This window comes from Mastigoproctus giganteus, chromosome 3 (assembly GCF_048544385.1).
Source record: "Mastigoproctus giganteus isolate SK-2022 chromosome 3, ASM4854438v1, whole genome shotgun sequence".
NCBI classification, from domain to species: Eukaryota; Metazoa; Arthropoda; class Arachnida; order Uropygi; family Thelyphonidae; genus Mastigoproctus; species Mastigoproctus giganteus.
In genome coordinates this window covers 240122021-240139262 of record NC_143577.1, presented here as the reverse complement: position 1 = coordinate 240139262, position 17242 = coordinate 240122021, and the positions used below count along the sequence as shown (strand labels likewise).

Sequence of the window (17242 nt, the reverse complement as noted above, 5' to 3'; positions counted from 1 at the left end):
AGTGAGTATTGGGGGGGCATTCCCTAAAGAGTTACCAATAGTTTTGGTCCAGTGTGCTAACTAGTGGCCAGCCTGCGAACACCATTTTAGAGTTGTACCCTCGAAATGTAAGGAAGATTGGATCTTGCCTTGATGTCCATCATAACTTCAGTCATACTGCATTATGGAAGAGATGGGGAAGGGTTGACCGGAACTAACCTTACACAGGCATGCCATTCTGGTGATTAATTTTATAATAGTGTCTTGACTAATAATATTCCAAGCAATCTGCAAGGTTTCCCATAAATTTTGTGAAGATGGGCAGACTTGATGATTCCATAAAAGATCTCCTGGGTTTAAGTCAGGTGATTGGGTTGAGCACATCATAATTTGCAATACCCCCGTCCGTTGGTTAGTTGCTAGAAAGTCCCTGCACAGCTTAGAGCTATGCTCCAGCTCTTTGTCTCATTGTAATATAAAATTTCTTCCACAAAGTCAAAGTCCAGAGGATATTGCTTGCATTATGATCAAGAATGTTTTTATAGCCTTCTTTTCTTAAAATTCCTTCAATTCTGACCGTGTCATATACTCCAGAAAAACAGAAGCAACCACAGGTCATGATGGAACTACTACCATGCTTTAATATAGGCATTAAACAATGTAGCATCATTTTTTCTTCGTTTTACATAAACTCTACACTTCGATCCAAAAATTTGAAATTTGAATTCATCTGTCCACAGAACATATTTCCTCCCTTCAATTGTTCAATGTTGATGGCTCTTAGCCCAAGCCAACCATTTCTCTTGATTTTCTGGTTTTCAGAACACTACATGACCGTGAAGTCATACTTGTTTAAGACAAAGTTTTACAGTGGATGTAGATACTGTAAAACTTTGGAAATTTCTTTTCTTTGTTTCTATTGAATTCAGTTCGGATTTCTGATGCAGTTAGTCACTGATTGCATTTATAAATCAGTGTTATGGTCTTATCTTATCTCAGTGCTTCCGTTGTTACGTCTTGATCGTGGTTTGTCCTTTAAATTGCCAGTCCCCTTGAACATTAAATGGTAGTTTGTACTTCCTTTAAAAGAACTGCCTAGTTTTTTGCCAATACTTCTACTGGAATAACTTTCTTTAAACAGAATTATAATAGCACTTCTCTTTTCAACACTCAGTTCCTTATTTCTTGCCATGTGTATAATGAAACACACAAAACTAACACCAAACACTCTTTCTGAATGACGAGCGTTCCATTTTATAAATTACAGCTCTTGCCTCTTAATTTATATTATTGAAAAACACTCTAGAATCATCTACAATCTTCTATAATATTGAAACAATACTCCCACTTTCTAAAATATTCTAGAAATCATATGCAACGTTCTGGAATCTTAGACAATGTTCTACCACATTCGGGAGTCTTCTATGCCTTTTTGGAATATTCTCGAATAGTCTAGAAATTTCTTAAATATTATTTAAGTTTTTTTGATTTTTATATATAACAGAAAATGTTTCAATAAAAATTGGTAAACAAGTTTGTCCTATTTTATTAAAACTTTGAAAATAAAGAAAAATGACATGTGATTGCAGACTTGCAGGCAGGAGTATATATGTCATATAAATTTGTTTTAATTTATTAAACAGCACATTAAAATGATAAAAAGAAATTTCCTACAGCAATTATATCAGCTTTAATATATAAGGATATATTAAAGTTCAGTGAAACATAGAATTTCCTAAAATATTCACTTACCACATTTTCCAATGGATGTGCTCCAAATACTTTAAAGTTGTTTTGTGGCTTACCAGGTGTTACTACTAACACAACAGCCTGCTGTCCAACCCTTGTGGTATATTCATCTATTGTTGCCTTTAATTTCCTAATTACAGTGGTAACACAAAAAAGAGTATGTAACAATTTATAACTTTACATTTATTAAGTTAACTCACTTGTAAAATGGTATCAATAATTACATGTTTCCAAAAAATCATATGAAATCTTTCTCTAATGAATCATATTAAAAGACATCTATTTAGATAGGTTTTAAAGAAATTAGTTTCTCTGCCTACTGTCACTTTACTTTTGTGTGCAGGATAATATTGGTATATGATAATTCAAAAATATAATAAAAACTTTGATGAAATGAGAAGTACATAACCCTACATTGGAAATTTGAACGTAAATTTAATTTCTATTTGTTATATCATGTTACACAATATATATTTAGACATACAGAATAATCTTGCATAGACAAAAATAAATATGCTTACAGCAGCATGGTGTTTCTGCAAAATGTTTTCTCAAAGTGCTTACCTTTATCGAAGAAGGATAAAGAGCTAGAAAACTGTGGTGACACAAAGGGACACTGAAACAAAAAACAAACAAACCCATTAAATAAGCAAACTAGAGGTCACTATACTTGATGGGTTAGCAACTTAGAAGTTAAAAGCCTACTGCTTCTTAGCTTCAGAGACCAATCATGTGTCCCAAATAAATCATTCACAAGAGTTCCTGCAACTTCAGGACTCTTGGGCTTTCTATTTTCATTTTTGTTTAAATGCCCCTTGTGTCTCCAGCTTCCTAATGGCATGATCTGAAAGATTCTCAAAGAAATTTATATTTAGTTGATGTATGGACCATTGCAGATGCTGCATATCACTGAATTGCATACCATTCTTGCACTCTGGCTGTAGCATTATTATTTCAGAACAGTCTATTTTTGGCCAGGTGGTACAATTCAGCATTATGGGATGAAATTTATCTACAAGGATATTCAGACACACTTCCCCAGAATAATGAAATCTGTGCCATACCACTGAAATTCTCCCATACAAGAATACCATCAAGTGACCTGCACAAAATTCAGAATGCATTCAGGATCCAGTGATTTGCAAGGTTCCCTGAACACTTACTAAACAGCATGAACTGTAATTCATATCACCATGTAATGTTTGCAGTGCTCTAGTGACTATTTTCAACACCACTGCAAACAGATTCATCTATTCAGCTCACACTTGAGAGGCTTGTGGACCCATATATTCTGAGCTGACTGCATTCTGTGCTGGCACCATCTGGTGTTGAAGGTTTTGGTAACTGTCTACAATGTTGCATTCCAATCTTTGCATACATGGCAAGATATCTGTATCCCAATTTCAGAGTATGTTCTTTCTGGCTGGATTGTTTTTTTTTTTTTTTTATATATATATATTATTGTATTTGTCCTATAGCAGCCACTGACTGAAGATCCCAGACACTGCATTGATACATGAATGAATTCCACTATTGCCTATAACAATACTCCCACTGCATGAATCAGTGATCTGCCTCTATAAGTCACCTGCTTCTTTTATGATACACTTTTAATGACTCTATAGAAGGTACTGCAGTGCTTATAATCAAGCATATCATGCACTATTTCATTTCCCTATGATGGGAGATGTGCAGATATTGGATACCAGATTCTATTATAAATTGATAGGGTAGTGTGTATTGCAAACTATACACTACCCTATTTGATATGGCCATTATCAAATTTTCAAGTACTTTTCATTTCATCCAAGTTGATTATTCCATATCCTGTTTTACAAAGTCTACATCAGTGCATCATCAAAACTTTATAAGCAAGAATGACTTTCCTGTTGAGACTGTTTTCATAATAATTTAAATAATGACACACACAACAATCTTTCTTTTGTGTGGATTTACCTCTTAAATATAATATTATATACAAATGTTTATCGCAAAATGCCTTACCTTAATAACCTGGTTTGCTGGCGTTTCCTTATTGAAGGATTAGTCTCAAAGGAATGAGGCCTTTTTCGTTTCTTTGCTGTGGCAATTGCTGCTGCTGCAGCCATACCTACCGGCCCTATTAAAAGCAGAATTCTTTTATAGTTAAAAAATTGAAGAAAGTTGCATATAGTCAAAGATGGCAGCAAAAAATTACAACAACTTTATATTATAAAGTTTTCATTCTGCACTTATCTTTAAATAAAAGCAGAAAAGATCATGTAAATTTAAAAGAACAAACGGTTCTCCAGATTTTTGGCACTTTTTTTTTGTGACATAAACTGGTAATTAGAATGTATCACTTTGGCTGCCTGTAGATGGCAAATTACAAATACACAGAGATTGAATTTGAATCTGCAAGTGTGTTAATTCCTGTAAAAATGCCTACAGAGCTGCTAGGATTGTTGATCTTGTCTCCTTGAAATACTGCTTAAAGGTTAAGTTTTCATACCACGAAACACCTAAATCTTTGTGAAACTCTGGCTTAAAATTTGAGTGCTGTCAATAACTAGCAATGTTATTTTTCTGTCTCTCTTTGAGAGTCATCTTTGCTGATTTGGAAGTGTTGATTTGAAGCCCAACCTTTTTGAAGGTCTTTTTCAAAAAACTCTTTGTGGTTGTTGTCAAAACTGGAACTACGTGAACTTCTTGTTATTGTGAAATATTTTACAGCCTAATGCTATTAATAGCCCAGAAAAATAATAATCCAAAGGTGCCAGGTCTAGACGAAAATCCTTCCAGTTATTTATTGTCACTGTGGCTGTGTGAGGCTTGCCATGTTCTGGCAATACTGCCCAGCCCCATCCTTCAATAACTTGTAACAGTAATTTACATTAACTGTCTTCTGCTCCATAACAAAATTAATGATGATACTCTTGTTAATTTGTCACATTTCATCCTTCAATGAAAGCTCTGTATCACTTATACATTTGTGATTATGAAAAACATTTGTTGCCATAATGAGACTTAACTCTGAAAAAAAAAAAATTTCCCCAGTTTCCCATTTACCTGGCAGCAATTTTAAAACAGTGTGCTATGTGACAGAACTTAGCACTTCCCATTCAGATGTAATGCTGAATATTGGTTAAATTAGTCCTGCTATGCATGCTGTAGTTAATAGTTAGCCCTTCACACAGCCACTTCTTCAGGTATTTATGTTTCTTTAATAAGTCAGTAAAAAAACATTCTCATTCATATTTAAACCACTCTCATATATGCACAGAAACACAGTTTAAAGTTATACAAATGTATCACAAATAAACGTGGATATGCTACTTCTTAACATTTGACTGAAATTAAAATACAATGAATTTAATAAACTACATTTTAATGTGTTCCATAACAATAGCTACGACACTGACTATTAAGTCAGTGTTGTAATAACCCGAAATCACTGACTTAATAACCCGCCGAGGCCCCCAACCCAACTCCAAAACTATCAACTGTACGTACATCAAGAGCAAACGCTTCAGAGTTGGCATTCCACACTGTGAATGAGGCACATTCCTTTCTTTTTAATGAAACCAAAATAATTAATATTCAGCACAATTATAGTAAATTACTTATTGCTGAAATGCTTGAAATTAAACTCCGTAAAAACTCAATTAATATTCGTAGACCCTTTTTAATATCGGATGATTGGTCCTATAAATGCATGCGTAATGAAGACTAAATTTCTTTTAAAATACTTATGCATCAACGCATTTGTTAGTTTCATTCCGTCCTGTGAACACGAAGTATTGAAAAGTTTCCGTCTAACTTAAGGAGGAAGAAATCTGTCTTCACATATTTCTTACTTAGTTGTTCTTTCTACTATGAAGCAATTTGACATAATGTTTTCCTATACTGATGGTTGCATCACGGTTGATGGTTTCGGAGTTGGGTTGGGGGCCTTGACAGTGATTCCGGGTTATTAAGTCGATGTCGTATCGGAACACATTAAAATGTAGTTTATTAAATTCATTGTATCTTAATTAATTTAAGTAATGGACTAGGAGAGTTGGATAAGAAGCCTTCCTACAAAGAGATCAAGGTAATCCCTGTATTATTTACTAAATGAGAATACCTAAATACCATGCTCTGTAGCCCAAATAGTTCAAAATCTTTCCTTATATGCAATGCCTCTCAAACTGGGGACTGTAGCCCCCAGAGAGCCATGAAGATTAAGTCAGGAAACCACAAGATATTTAAGTATTTGAATAAAAAAATTTTTTTCATTATTCAACCACTGAAAAAATTAAACAAGTATGTAACAAAAAAAAAAAAATCCTGTGAACTGTTACTAAATGCACAGGTGAATGAAAAAATATACTGACAAAAATACAAAACATTTCATTTAATTATGTGCTGCCAATAATCAAAGATAAATCCAAAATTAGATTAGGTTTAAAGATACTCTTAATGATATTTAAAAAATTTATTTTATATTTCTGGTTTTTGGAAAAAATTAAAGTAAACCCATCTTTGGTTCAGTGTGTCACTATGGCTTAGTAACTCTAGGTATCTACCCAGTTACCCATTAAGAAATCAAAAATTCTTTTTAAAAGCAAATTAGTCAACAAATTTAAAAAATGTTAGTATTTGGGCTGTGTAATTTTAACCTTTAAAAAATGGATAGATCTACGTCAACATCGCCAAGCAGTGGTAAGACATAAAGAGTGACAAAAGAGAAAATACTATATATGATATCTTGTTGTTGTTTGTTATTTGGTTTTTAGGAGCATTAGCAACTAAGGCTATATTGCTCCGGGGATATGCGGTGGTCATTCCCTGATCTTTCCGCATCCTCCATATTTGGTGGTCACGGGCTTGAACCCCAGTCTAATCAAGAAGTGTGCGCTATGCACTGCTGCTCCTGCCCACCTGGCTATGGAGATGCCTCTCTCTCTCTCTATATATATATATATATGATATGAAAAATTTTAATTTTTATTATTTTTGTTATGTAACTTTACAATTTTTTTAAAGAAATTTGTTTGTTTTATTAGTATTTGGTAAATATACAGGGTGTTTCAATTAAAAAGCACCAAGGTCTATCTTGCTTATTTTTAGATTTAAAACTTTTAAACTTAATAAAATTAGATTAAATATTATGGTTTAGATTTTATAATTTCTAAATTTAAAATCAGCCTAATAAACTTCTTTTTTCTCAATAGGAAAGATTTTCTCCATCTGATTTATTTTAATAAAAAAAGAAAATAAAAGAAACAGTGGTTTCGTTGTATGGGATGTTTGCTGTTCAGTTTGTGTATTTAGCTGAGCTAGTTGTACGATTGCAGTTGCACTACGACTCCTCACACTAATAACGCTGTATTACGAGTATTATTATTTTGTTTTCTTTAGATAAAATCAGTTTATGTTCATTACAGCAGTACATCATTGATGCTTTTAAACTAAACCCATGAAGGGGAAACAACTTTTCCATTGAAAAACAAGCAGCTGATTAGACAAATTTTAAATTTATAAATTATAAAATCTAAACATAACACATAATCCAATGTTAAGATCAAATACAAAATTTCACCCCAAATACAACAAAAAAGGTCCAAACAAAAACTGCCTAAACCTAAATACAAATGAGACAGAACCCAGTGCCTTTTAACTGAAACACACTATGTGTATGTATATTTATATGTGTATATATTCTCGCTATATGTATTTATTTTTTATGGACAATGTGCTATGTGGTCATAGCACACCGTCGAAATACACAAATAAATAATATAAAGTAAATAAACATAGTGAGAATATGTACCTACAAGCTCTGTATGTATCCTACACTATGCAAAACAGGCTTAGTAGTCTAATTCTTACACTGAACCACTCTAACACAGAATATATAGAAAATTGGAAAATCTAATAACTCCAGACAAAAGATTATATGAAGCTCAACGTCTTTCTCTGAGTACAGTCTCCCTATTTAGATATAGTGTTCTCAGTATGGTCTCACTTGCCTTACACAGTAGGACTCTACAGACAAATGTTTGAAACAGGACACCATGAGCCTTTCTTGTCACCAGTTTAGGGCTTCACATCTGCTATTACCATAATTCTGAAATCTTTTTCTTTCTCTATCATTTTTAATTCAGCTCATCAAAGTGTGGAGGTTACTTTATGGTTTTTATTTCCTAAGTGTAAGATTAGTTATTTCAAAAGTAAATTCCTTATCTATCTTTGCAAAAATATTGTGGTATTTGTCATGTTTTAGAAAATAACCCACTGTTCACTATATCAAAACATGGAAATGTCTGCTTTAAAGATTACATAGTTTTTAAACTAGATTTAGTAAATGTATGCAACTTCTTTTTTTTCACTCCAAAATAATAAAATTTAAAAAAAAAAAAAAATACTGTTTAACCAGAAAGATACTTACCAGCAGCAGCAAGCTGTGCAGTAACATCATCAGGAACTCCTGACGCAAGAAGGTCATTATCATCAAATGTAGTACTTCCTGGAGAAGAAGGATTACTGATATCATCTGAGGTGATGATGTGGTGATTGACGGTTGAGTTTACGTCTGAGTGCAACTCTAACGCAGAACACATACCACTTCTGCAAACAGAATTTGTAAAAAAAATTTAGATTTTGAAAGATAAAAGTGTCATTAAATGTTAATAGGATAGATCTAAGAATTACAGTAAATTTAGATTAATTAATGACATTGTGCCTGCTTAAATTTAGGAATTCTTGGAACATCAACTACTTTGATCACATTGTACTGTTTCATATTATATTATATTATCTGTGCGAGTGTGTGTTCATGGGCTGATTGGTTGTTTGTTTAGAGGTACCTTGACGATCAACTGCAATGGCCTTACTGAACCAGTTTTTAGGGTAATAATAGCCTGTGTGTGTGTGTGTAACATCATCAGGAACTCCTGACGCAAGAAGGTCATTATCATCAAATGTAGTACTTCCTGGAGAAGAAGGATTACTGATATCATCTGAGGTGATTCATTCACCTCAGATGATATGGACTGATTTTCTGGAGTCAATTTCCGATGGGGGCATGCTCTGTGAAGTGAGTTTCTTCAAGACATTTTGAAATTTTGGAAAAATTAAATGCTTTTAAATATTAATTTTATCTCATTTTGAGTAGATTGCTCAGCATTACAGTAAAATTATTGTCAAACCCAGAATTTTTAAAAAATTGCAAAAAAATGAGCTCGTCTTTTTTTTTTTATCAATGCTCCATAACATCTATTTATGTATTATGCAATTCAATTTGATAAAATTTTGGATCTGAATTCCTGAGAATTACTTCAGTTTGGCTTTTGTAAGCCAAAATCTGATAACGATGACTGACAGTTTTAATGCCTTCCTCCAATTTTGAAAGCTGTTTATTTACTGCCATATATTAAAACTGTATTTACTATTAGTTGGAAACACAGATAAGAGATGGCAACCCCATACCAGGAAAACTTTGAGACAATTCTTACATACATGGATACGTTATTTGAAATTACCTTGAAAAATGTAGATTTACGGGTTTCAGGTGCATCAGTAACTTGGACCACATTGCACCATTGTATTATATCTTTACACATTCATGTTCAGAGGCTGAATAGTGTGGAATAATTCATGGAGGGACCCCTACTTTCTACATCTAAGATCGACTAACCAGTCCCAACTGAAGAAGCCTTTAGAAATACCTCCAGTCTGTGATAAGAAATGAATTCAAACCTCTCCAAATGAGTGATGGGTGGTGAAACCACCCATCACTCATTTGGATGTATTGATCTTGTATGTATGTATCATTTGTATGTATAGATCTATGTATGTACTTCACAGAGACAACACAAAAATACATAGATCTACATAAGTGCCTGTGAAAAGGTTAAGAAACAGCTGGAATTTGCAATAAAGTTGGTTGTTGAGAATAGTATTAGTAATGATGCAAGGAATTGAGGTTATACAGCAATAGCAGGAAAAAAAAAAAAAAAAATGCCCCACCTCATCCTAGCACCCCCTCTACTAATTTGTCTAATTCTTCCTTATATTTATTTGAACTACCCCATTTCCACAATACCAGACAGAAGTTTGTTCTAACAATCACTTTCTGGCTGAAAGAAAATTTTACACATCCATCCTACAACCAACCTTTTTTCAATTTAAATATATATCCTCTTATGTGTTTTTTTGAAAATGAGTAATAATGCCATCAGCATTTTGTGTACTCAATCCATTTAAAGTCTTAAACACTTCAATCAGATCACCACAATCACTTCAATGCTTCAATTTGCAAAACTGAAGTCTTTTATGGCAAGAATACTCTTTCATGTTCTTGTTCCTTCTTGAGTTATAACTGCTGTGACATGGACCTATTTGAAAGCCATTGTTCTACAGTTTTACATAAAGTATCTTTTTACCCAACAGATTTTTAAAAAATTGTAGGTGTCTCTTGATAAAAAATCAGGATACATTTACAATGGAACAGATGTCTGCATAGATTATATTTTTTAATCCTCCCCTCTACCCAAAAAATTTCTGAGTGCAGTATTTTTTTATAGATCTCAACAAATATGTCCCAATTTATCTCCACCATAAAGTTATGGCTGGTTGGTAACCACGATATGTACTCTAAGGGAACATAGAACAATACAGTAATGATGACCTTCACAACCTTTGAAACACACATACACACATCACTATTTTAAAACGTCACTGGCCTTTAACAAATGGAAAAGTGGATATGAAATTAAAACAGAATCCAGAAACTACCAAATATAATCTCCACCATAAAGTTATGGTTGGTTGGTAACCACGATATGTACTCTAAGGGAACATAGAACAATACAGTAATGATGGCCTTCACAACCTTTGAAACACACATACACACATCACTATTTTAAAATGTCACTGGCCTTTAACAAATGGAAAAGTGGATTTGAAATTAAAACAGAATCCAGAAACTACCAAATACACTGTATTTGTTAAAGACCAGTGGCAAGTTATGTAATATGTGTATTGCATTACATTTAATTTTGCATTGCACATTGCACTGCATAATGTATATTGCATTACAGAACCCACCAATGGTGCAACCCAATCTAAGAGGATCCACAATTTCTGCTGTTCAGTAACACACCGATCTGGGCATTATTTTTGACCAGAAGCTCTCCTTTATACTACACATAGCCCACCTACAAATAAAGTTCAGTCGACTCCAGTGGATGCTTAAGCAACAACTTATGCATGACCCCACTGTTGGGTGCAGATATATTAAGACATGTGTCTATCTGGTCATACTTCATGGCGCAGAAGTCTGGACCTCAACTGTCACAACGAATCTGAGATGAATTTTCGCAGGCGAATTTTGGCTACTGAAGTGGGCCATATGGAAATTTTGGCTTCCCCCTGCACCAAGGATCACTCAGATGGCGGCAGCTCTAAACATCAGATGTCTTCCTGCCATTATCCCTGAGAGGACTCGTCTTTGCTGTAAAAATGATGGTTGGCATTATTTCAGAACCAGACTTCTGGGCTAACTGCAGGTGGAGAATCCCAGTAAGCTTTTGGACCAATCCAGTCCTTCAGGCCACCCCAAACCGGTTAAAGTTATCCAATTGGCTCTTACTGTGCAAATGCTGCAGTTCATACACTCCTTGGATGGCAACCTCTACAAGTTCACAGTTGATAAAAAATATGGGCAAAACTTACTCCATTGACTTCCTTCTCAGGACCACATCACAGGACATTAGAACCTGCTCCTGAGGACCTGTCCATCACTGCCATGGATCCATCACTACATTGTTCCAACTTTCTGCTCCTGCTCAGATGACTCCAGCACTGTAAAAGGACTGCTCCCTGGAGAATAATTTAACTTGATAACATGTTGTTGTGTATATATTTTCATATGTAAATTTGTAATTTTTTTTCCAATGTTTAATCCTACACTTGTATAATTAGTAATAATATTTTTTTTCTCTTATCACCTATCAAATCTAATAACACCACACCTGCATGGTTTTTGATGTTTGAAAACTAATAGCTATTTTTAATTCAGTTTTTATGCTGATTTCAGAAATGTTATTCGTTTTTTTTCTATCACGTGCCGTTTTTTCACAAATCACTTAAGTTGATGTCATGAGTTGTAATATTGAATGTATTAAGTTAGGAGTAAATGCTGAGAATTTGTATCCAAATCTTCACATTTTGACAACATTGCCTTCTGTCATTTGTTTCTTGACCTTCAGAGCTGCATGCAGCAGTGTTTATCAGTGTGAGCTGTTTATTTTTGAGGTTATCATGTCAAACTTGTGCTGAAAAGTGAGTAAAATATCTTCATGCAGGTGTTTGAACATTTTGATATATTTGTGGAAGGTACGTAGTCCTCAAACAAAGACAAGATACGAAATTTGTAAAAAAGGTGTATTGTGCTTATTTTGGACTGAAACTCAGTAACAAAGATAAACAATGGTCTCTACATAAACTTTTCCGAACCTGTGTTGAAGCATTGATATTGTGGAAAAATGGTAAAAAGGGGGCTATGACATTTGCAATTACAATGATTTGGCGAGAGCTACAAACCACTGTGATGACTGTTAATTTGGTTAGTTAATGCAGAGGATACAATGCAAAGAGTAAGAAGGGTATTGTGTATCCTAAAATTTTATCTGCCATTAGACCATACATACCTAATCTAGTAAGAGATTTAAATTACCAAAGAAATCTGCAGAGCTTCTTGGTTCTAGACTTAAGTCAAAAAATCTTCTAACACATGGGATGTTTTTCTCATGGTACAGACACAGAGAACAAGAACTAGTCCACCACTTTTCTGAGGATGATTCTATGGTTTTTGCAGTAATATAAATGAATTAATGAAGAACTATTTAGGAATTAGTTGCAATCTTACACAGTGGAGACTTTTTACTGACTCATCAAAGAGAAGTCTCAAAGGTGTATTGCTCCACAACAGAAATAAATATGGGTCAATTCTAGTAGTTCACTCTGTGCATTTGAAAGAAACATATGAGAAGGTCTTGACAAATATTAAATATGAAGGACATGGTGTCTGTGCTGACTTTAAAGTGATAGGCATGTTACTTGGACAGCAATCTGGCTACACAACACAAAAATGCCTTGCTTATTGTGTGAGTGGGACAGTCAGGCAAGGAGTAAGCACTAGGATTAGCATTGACAAATGATTCAAGAAAGCAAGCTTGTACATCAGCCAAAAAAAAAAAAAAAAAAAAAAAGACACCATTTTAACTATTCATTCTCTCCAACAGTTTGTCTAGTTCAGCCTTGAATTTATTTAAGCTGTCAACTTCCACAATGACAGATGGAAGTTTGTTCCGGCAATCAACCACTCACTGACTAAAGGAAAATTTCCACACATCTTTTCTATAACCGTCTTTCCTCAATTTATTTAATGAATTATTTATGGAAGAACTAGACAAATTACACTACTCTGTATTTTGAAAAAAATTGATGTTTTCTCAGAAAAGGGTGTTTCTGAATCATTTTCTGATGCTGATTTTAAAAATGACTTCTGTTTGTTTCCATCATCTCAGGTTTCTCCAAAAATCATAAAAAATAATTTGATTTTTCACAAATTTTTTTAATTTTGGCAGAATTTATGCATAGAAATTATAACAAAATGCTATTTTTACCAGACTTCTATATTTAAATACATGTTAAAAACACTATTAAAAAGTCCACTAAACACTCATCCCTCTCTCATTTTAAAAACTGATCTACAGTGGGTCAAATTTTTGTTTTTTGATTTTATTGCAGATCCTTCTAAATTTATGCCCCCTCAGGTGCAGAATCTGAGCAAAAGGAAAAACTCCATCAGCACTGAGCTTGCACAAACTATTCAAGACCTTACAACACCTCAATCAAATCACCATGCAGGTGCCTAGTCTCCAGATGCTACAATTTTCAGAACCGAAGCTTTTTATTTATTATTATTATTATTAGCCATATGGTGCAAGGAAGCCTGAGGCTTATGCTGCACCAGCAAAAAAAAAATTTCCCACATTACCCTGAGAGAGAGAGAGAGAGAGAGAGAGAGTCAGAGATAGAAGGGAATCACCAAGAAAGCAAGAATGATGATATCCAGCTCAGGACCCTGGCTTTGCCAAGCCCATACTCAACAGATGTGAGCCCCTTGGGGTTAAGAGCACCCCTTTGTTTCCCTCACCAATCTCATTGCCCTTCTCTGAACTTGTTCCTGCAGCTCCACATCCTTCCTAAATTGAGGCCTTCAGGCTTGTATGCAGTACTCAAGGTGTGGCCTGACCATTGCCTTATACAATGGGATAATCACCTCCTTATCCCTTGTAGCAAAATTCCTGTATATCATAGACAAAACCCCATAACCTGTACTGGCAGCCTGTCTGCATTGCTCAGAGAACTTCATATTTGATTGCACAATAACCTCAGGTCTTTTTCATTTTCACTACGCTGAGTGTAGTACCATACAATTAGTATATCACTGCGGAATTACTGCTACCCATGTGCAGTACTTTACATTCAACAGTGTTAAACTTCAATTTTTTGCCATTTCTCAGCCCATCAAAGTTTGGCCAAATAGGGGCAGTTTGTTGACTGGATCAAAGAATATAGTTCATGAACCACTGGTAGAACCCAAAACTATCTTTCTTTCACCCTTTGTACATCAAACTGGGTTTGAGAAACAGTTTGTAAAAGTTTTACTTCAGGAAGGTCCCTGCTTCACCTACTTTTGTTTCATCCCATTGATCACCCAAGAGAAGCTAAAACAAAGTATTTTTGTTGGACCTCAAATTCGTAAAGTGAGATTTTGAGGAAACTATGAATAAAAGAGAAAAACAAGCATGGATTAACTTCGGGTCTGTTGTTGAGAACTTCTTAGGAAACAACAAGGATACAGACTGCAAAAATATAGTTGAAAATATGTTGGCTAACTTCAAGAATCTGGGCTACAACATTAGTATCAAGGTACAATTTTTACACTCCCACAGTGACTACGTCCCAGAAAATCTAGGAAGTGTTACTGAAGAATAGGGAGACAGGTTTTAACAGGAAATTAAAGACACGGAAATGAGGTATTAGGGTAGGTGGAATGTCAGTATGATGGCTGACTATTGCCGCATGCTGAAGAGGGAATGTAAAGTAGAAGGATCTGCAAGAAAATCAAAAAAACAAAAATTTTACCCATTGTAATAAAAATTTGTGAAAAATCAAATTTTTTTTAATGATTTTTGAAGAAACCTGAGATGATGGAAACGAACAGGTCATTTTTAAAATCAGCATTAGAAAATGATTGAGAACCACCCTTTTCTGAGAAAACAGCAATTTTTTTTCAAAATAAAGAGTAGTGTAATTTGTCTAGTTCTTCCATAAATAATTCATTAAAACTACCCACTTCCACAGTACCAGATAGAAGTTTGTTCCAAAAATCAACTACCTGCTGCAAAAAGGAAATTTATACATATTTATCCTGCAAACATTCTTCCTCAATTTAAATTTGTCCTCTTGCGTGCATTTTCTGAAAAAGAGTAAGGATGCCATCAACTTACTCAATCCATTCAATGACTTAAACATCTCAGTCAGATCTCCTTGTAGCTGCCTAGTTTCCAGATACTGAAATCTTTCTTAGCAAAAGTGCCCTTTTATTTCAGTCACTAATCTTGTTGCTCTTTGCTGCACCAGTTCCATCAGATCCACTTCATTCCTAAATTGAGGCTTCCAAACTTGTATGCGGTACTTAAGATGTGGCCTAATTACCTCCTTACCCCCACAGGCAAAATTCCTGTACATCATTGACAAAATCCCATGAGCTGTTCTAGCACCTCATCTGTAAAGGTCTTGTTGCAGAAGTATGCCCTGATTACTGTCATAACCACTCTGCCAACCTTTTGTTTCATCTGCAAACTTAAGCCAGCTATGCCTTCATTAATAAATATTGAGAACAACGGCCTTGCCCAGAACCCTAGGCAACCCCACACAAACAACATTAGTCCAAAAAGAATAGTGCCCACTGATTAACCCCAGGGGCTCACATCTGGTGAGTATGGGCTTGGCACACCCAGGGTCCTGAGCTGGATATCATCATTCTTCTCTCTTTTGGTGATTCCCTCCTATCTCACTCTTTCTCCTCAGGGTGCTCAAATTTTTTTTTTTTTTTTGGCTGGTGCAGCATAAGCCTCAGGCTTCCTTGCGCCATATGGCTAATAATAATAATAATAATAATAACCACTCTCTGTTTTCTCCTAACCAACTATCCTTTTATCCATAATAGTAGCTTGCTCATAATTCCACACAGCTCTGAGTTGTATAGCAGTCTTCTATGTGGAATAGTATCAAAAGCTTTTCTGAAATCTAAGTATATAATGTCAAAATTATTTTTTGCATACAGTTCCTTTGTTACTGCATTATAGCATTCAATTAGACTAGTCAGACAAGATCATCCCCTCAACAAATCCAAGCTGTGGTTGCCATATAACTGCAATTCTTCTGCTGCACCTACCTTATTCATCAAATCTGGTCCCATCAGACTTCTTTTTGTTTCCCAAACTTAAATTTCACTTGGCTGGACAAACACTGGTGTGCATTATTTTTCAGCAGAGTCTCATTGGAGCTGCACACACTTGTTCCAACAATATCTTTTCATTTATTTTGAATTTTTAAAATTTAAGCCTTGGGAAACAAAAATAAGTCTGATGAATAGCGAATCATTACTGCTTCTTGAAGATGCTGGTTCAGACTGGTCTGCTACTGAGCTGCGTATTCCTTAGTAGTTAATGAAATGATGCTACATCCCCTGTTCATTCCATTACTGCATGAACCTGTATATGGATTGCATTCCATTTTCTGAGCAGTGCTATTCTTGATTACAGCTTCACCATTGCTACATGATGGGTACATTAGCTGCATTTATTGTGAGAACAAAGTGCTTGACGTATCCTGATTGTGATTTTATGTAGTGAATGCAAAGTCAACTTTCTGTGGCAAGGTGAAGCAGTTAAATATTTCCTCATGGGAAAGACTATGCTCTAACCAAGACCAGCAGACTCTTGATCGGCTTTAGTGTAACAGCTGTTTTATTGAAATATGAACTAACGAACTGACATACCCTCCAGATTGGGGATATTATATTTATGCTGTGTATTATGTTATCAATACGTTGGCAGATGACTGATGCTGTATTTGATATCACCTGTTTGCTGGCAGACAATCCCTGGCTGTCTCCATGTGCCAGAAATGATAACCAATTAGAGGTAGTATATTTTATATTAGAAATTACCTGTACAGTATTGCAATAGATGGTGGGGTTGCCAGGAAAGCTGGCTGAGACCACCTTCTTTAAATAAATACATAAAAAAAAACCCACTGGTATGAGTCCACTTCATAGTAAGGCTACAAACTTTTTAACCCCCACCCCTCTGCCCATGTGTTGAGTGTTGATATCTTTATATCAAAGCAGTTACATATTTTTATGTTGTTACTTTGAGTACCTTGTACAACAGAAGATTTCCTCAATTTC

General features: G+C 34.7%; 1 protein-coding gene across 1 annotated transcript in view; it reads right to left on the bottom strand.

Moving 5' to 3' along the window:
* The window catches only part of LOC150088935 (DNA-binding protein P3A2-like), a 42411-nt gene extending 34099 nt beyond the window's left edge, over window positions 1-8312 (bottom strand). Inside the window, exons 1-3 of the mRNA XM_090370363.1 lie at window positions 8141-8312; window positions 3733-3847; window positions 1732-1858 (exon numbers count right to left, since the gene is read on the bottom strand). Of these exons, the coding sequence (XP_090226489.1) occupies window positions 1732-1858; window positions 3733-3847; window positions 8141-8312 (414 nt within the window). The remainder of the gene's footprint in view (window positions 1-1731; window positions 1859-3732; window positions 3848-8140) is intronic.
* Between the last annotated feature and the right edge of the window lie 8930 nt (window positions 8313-17242).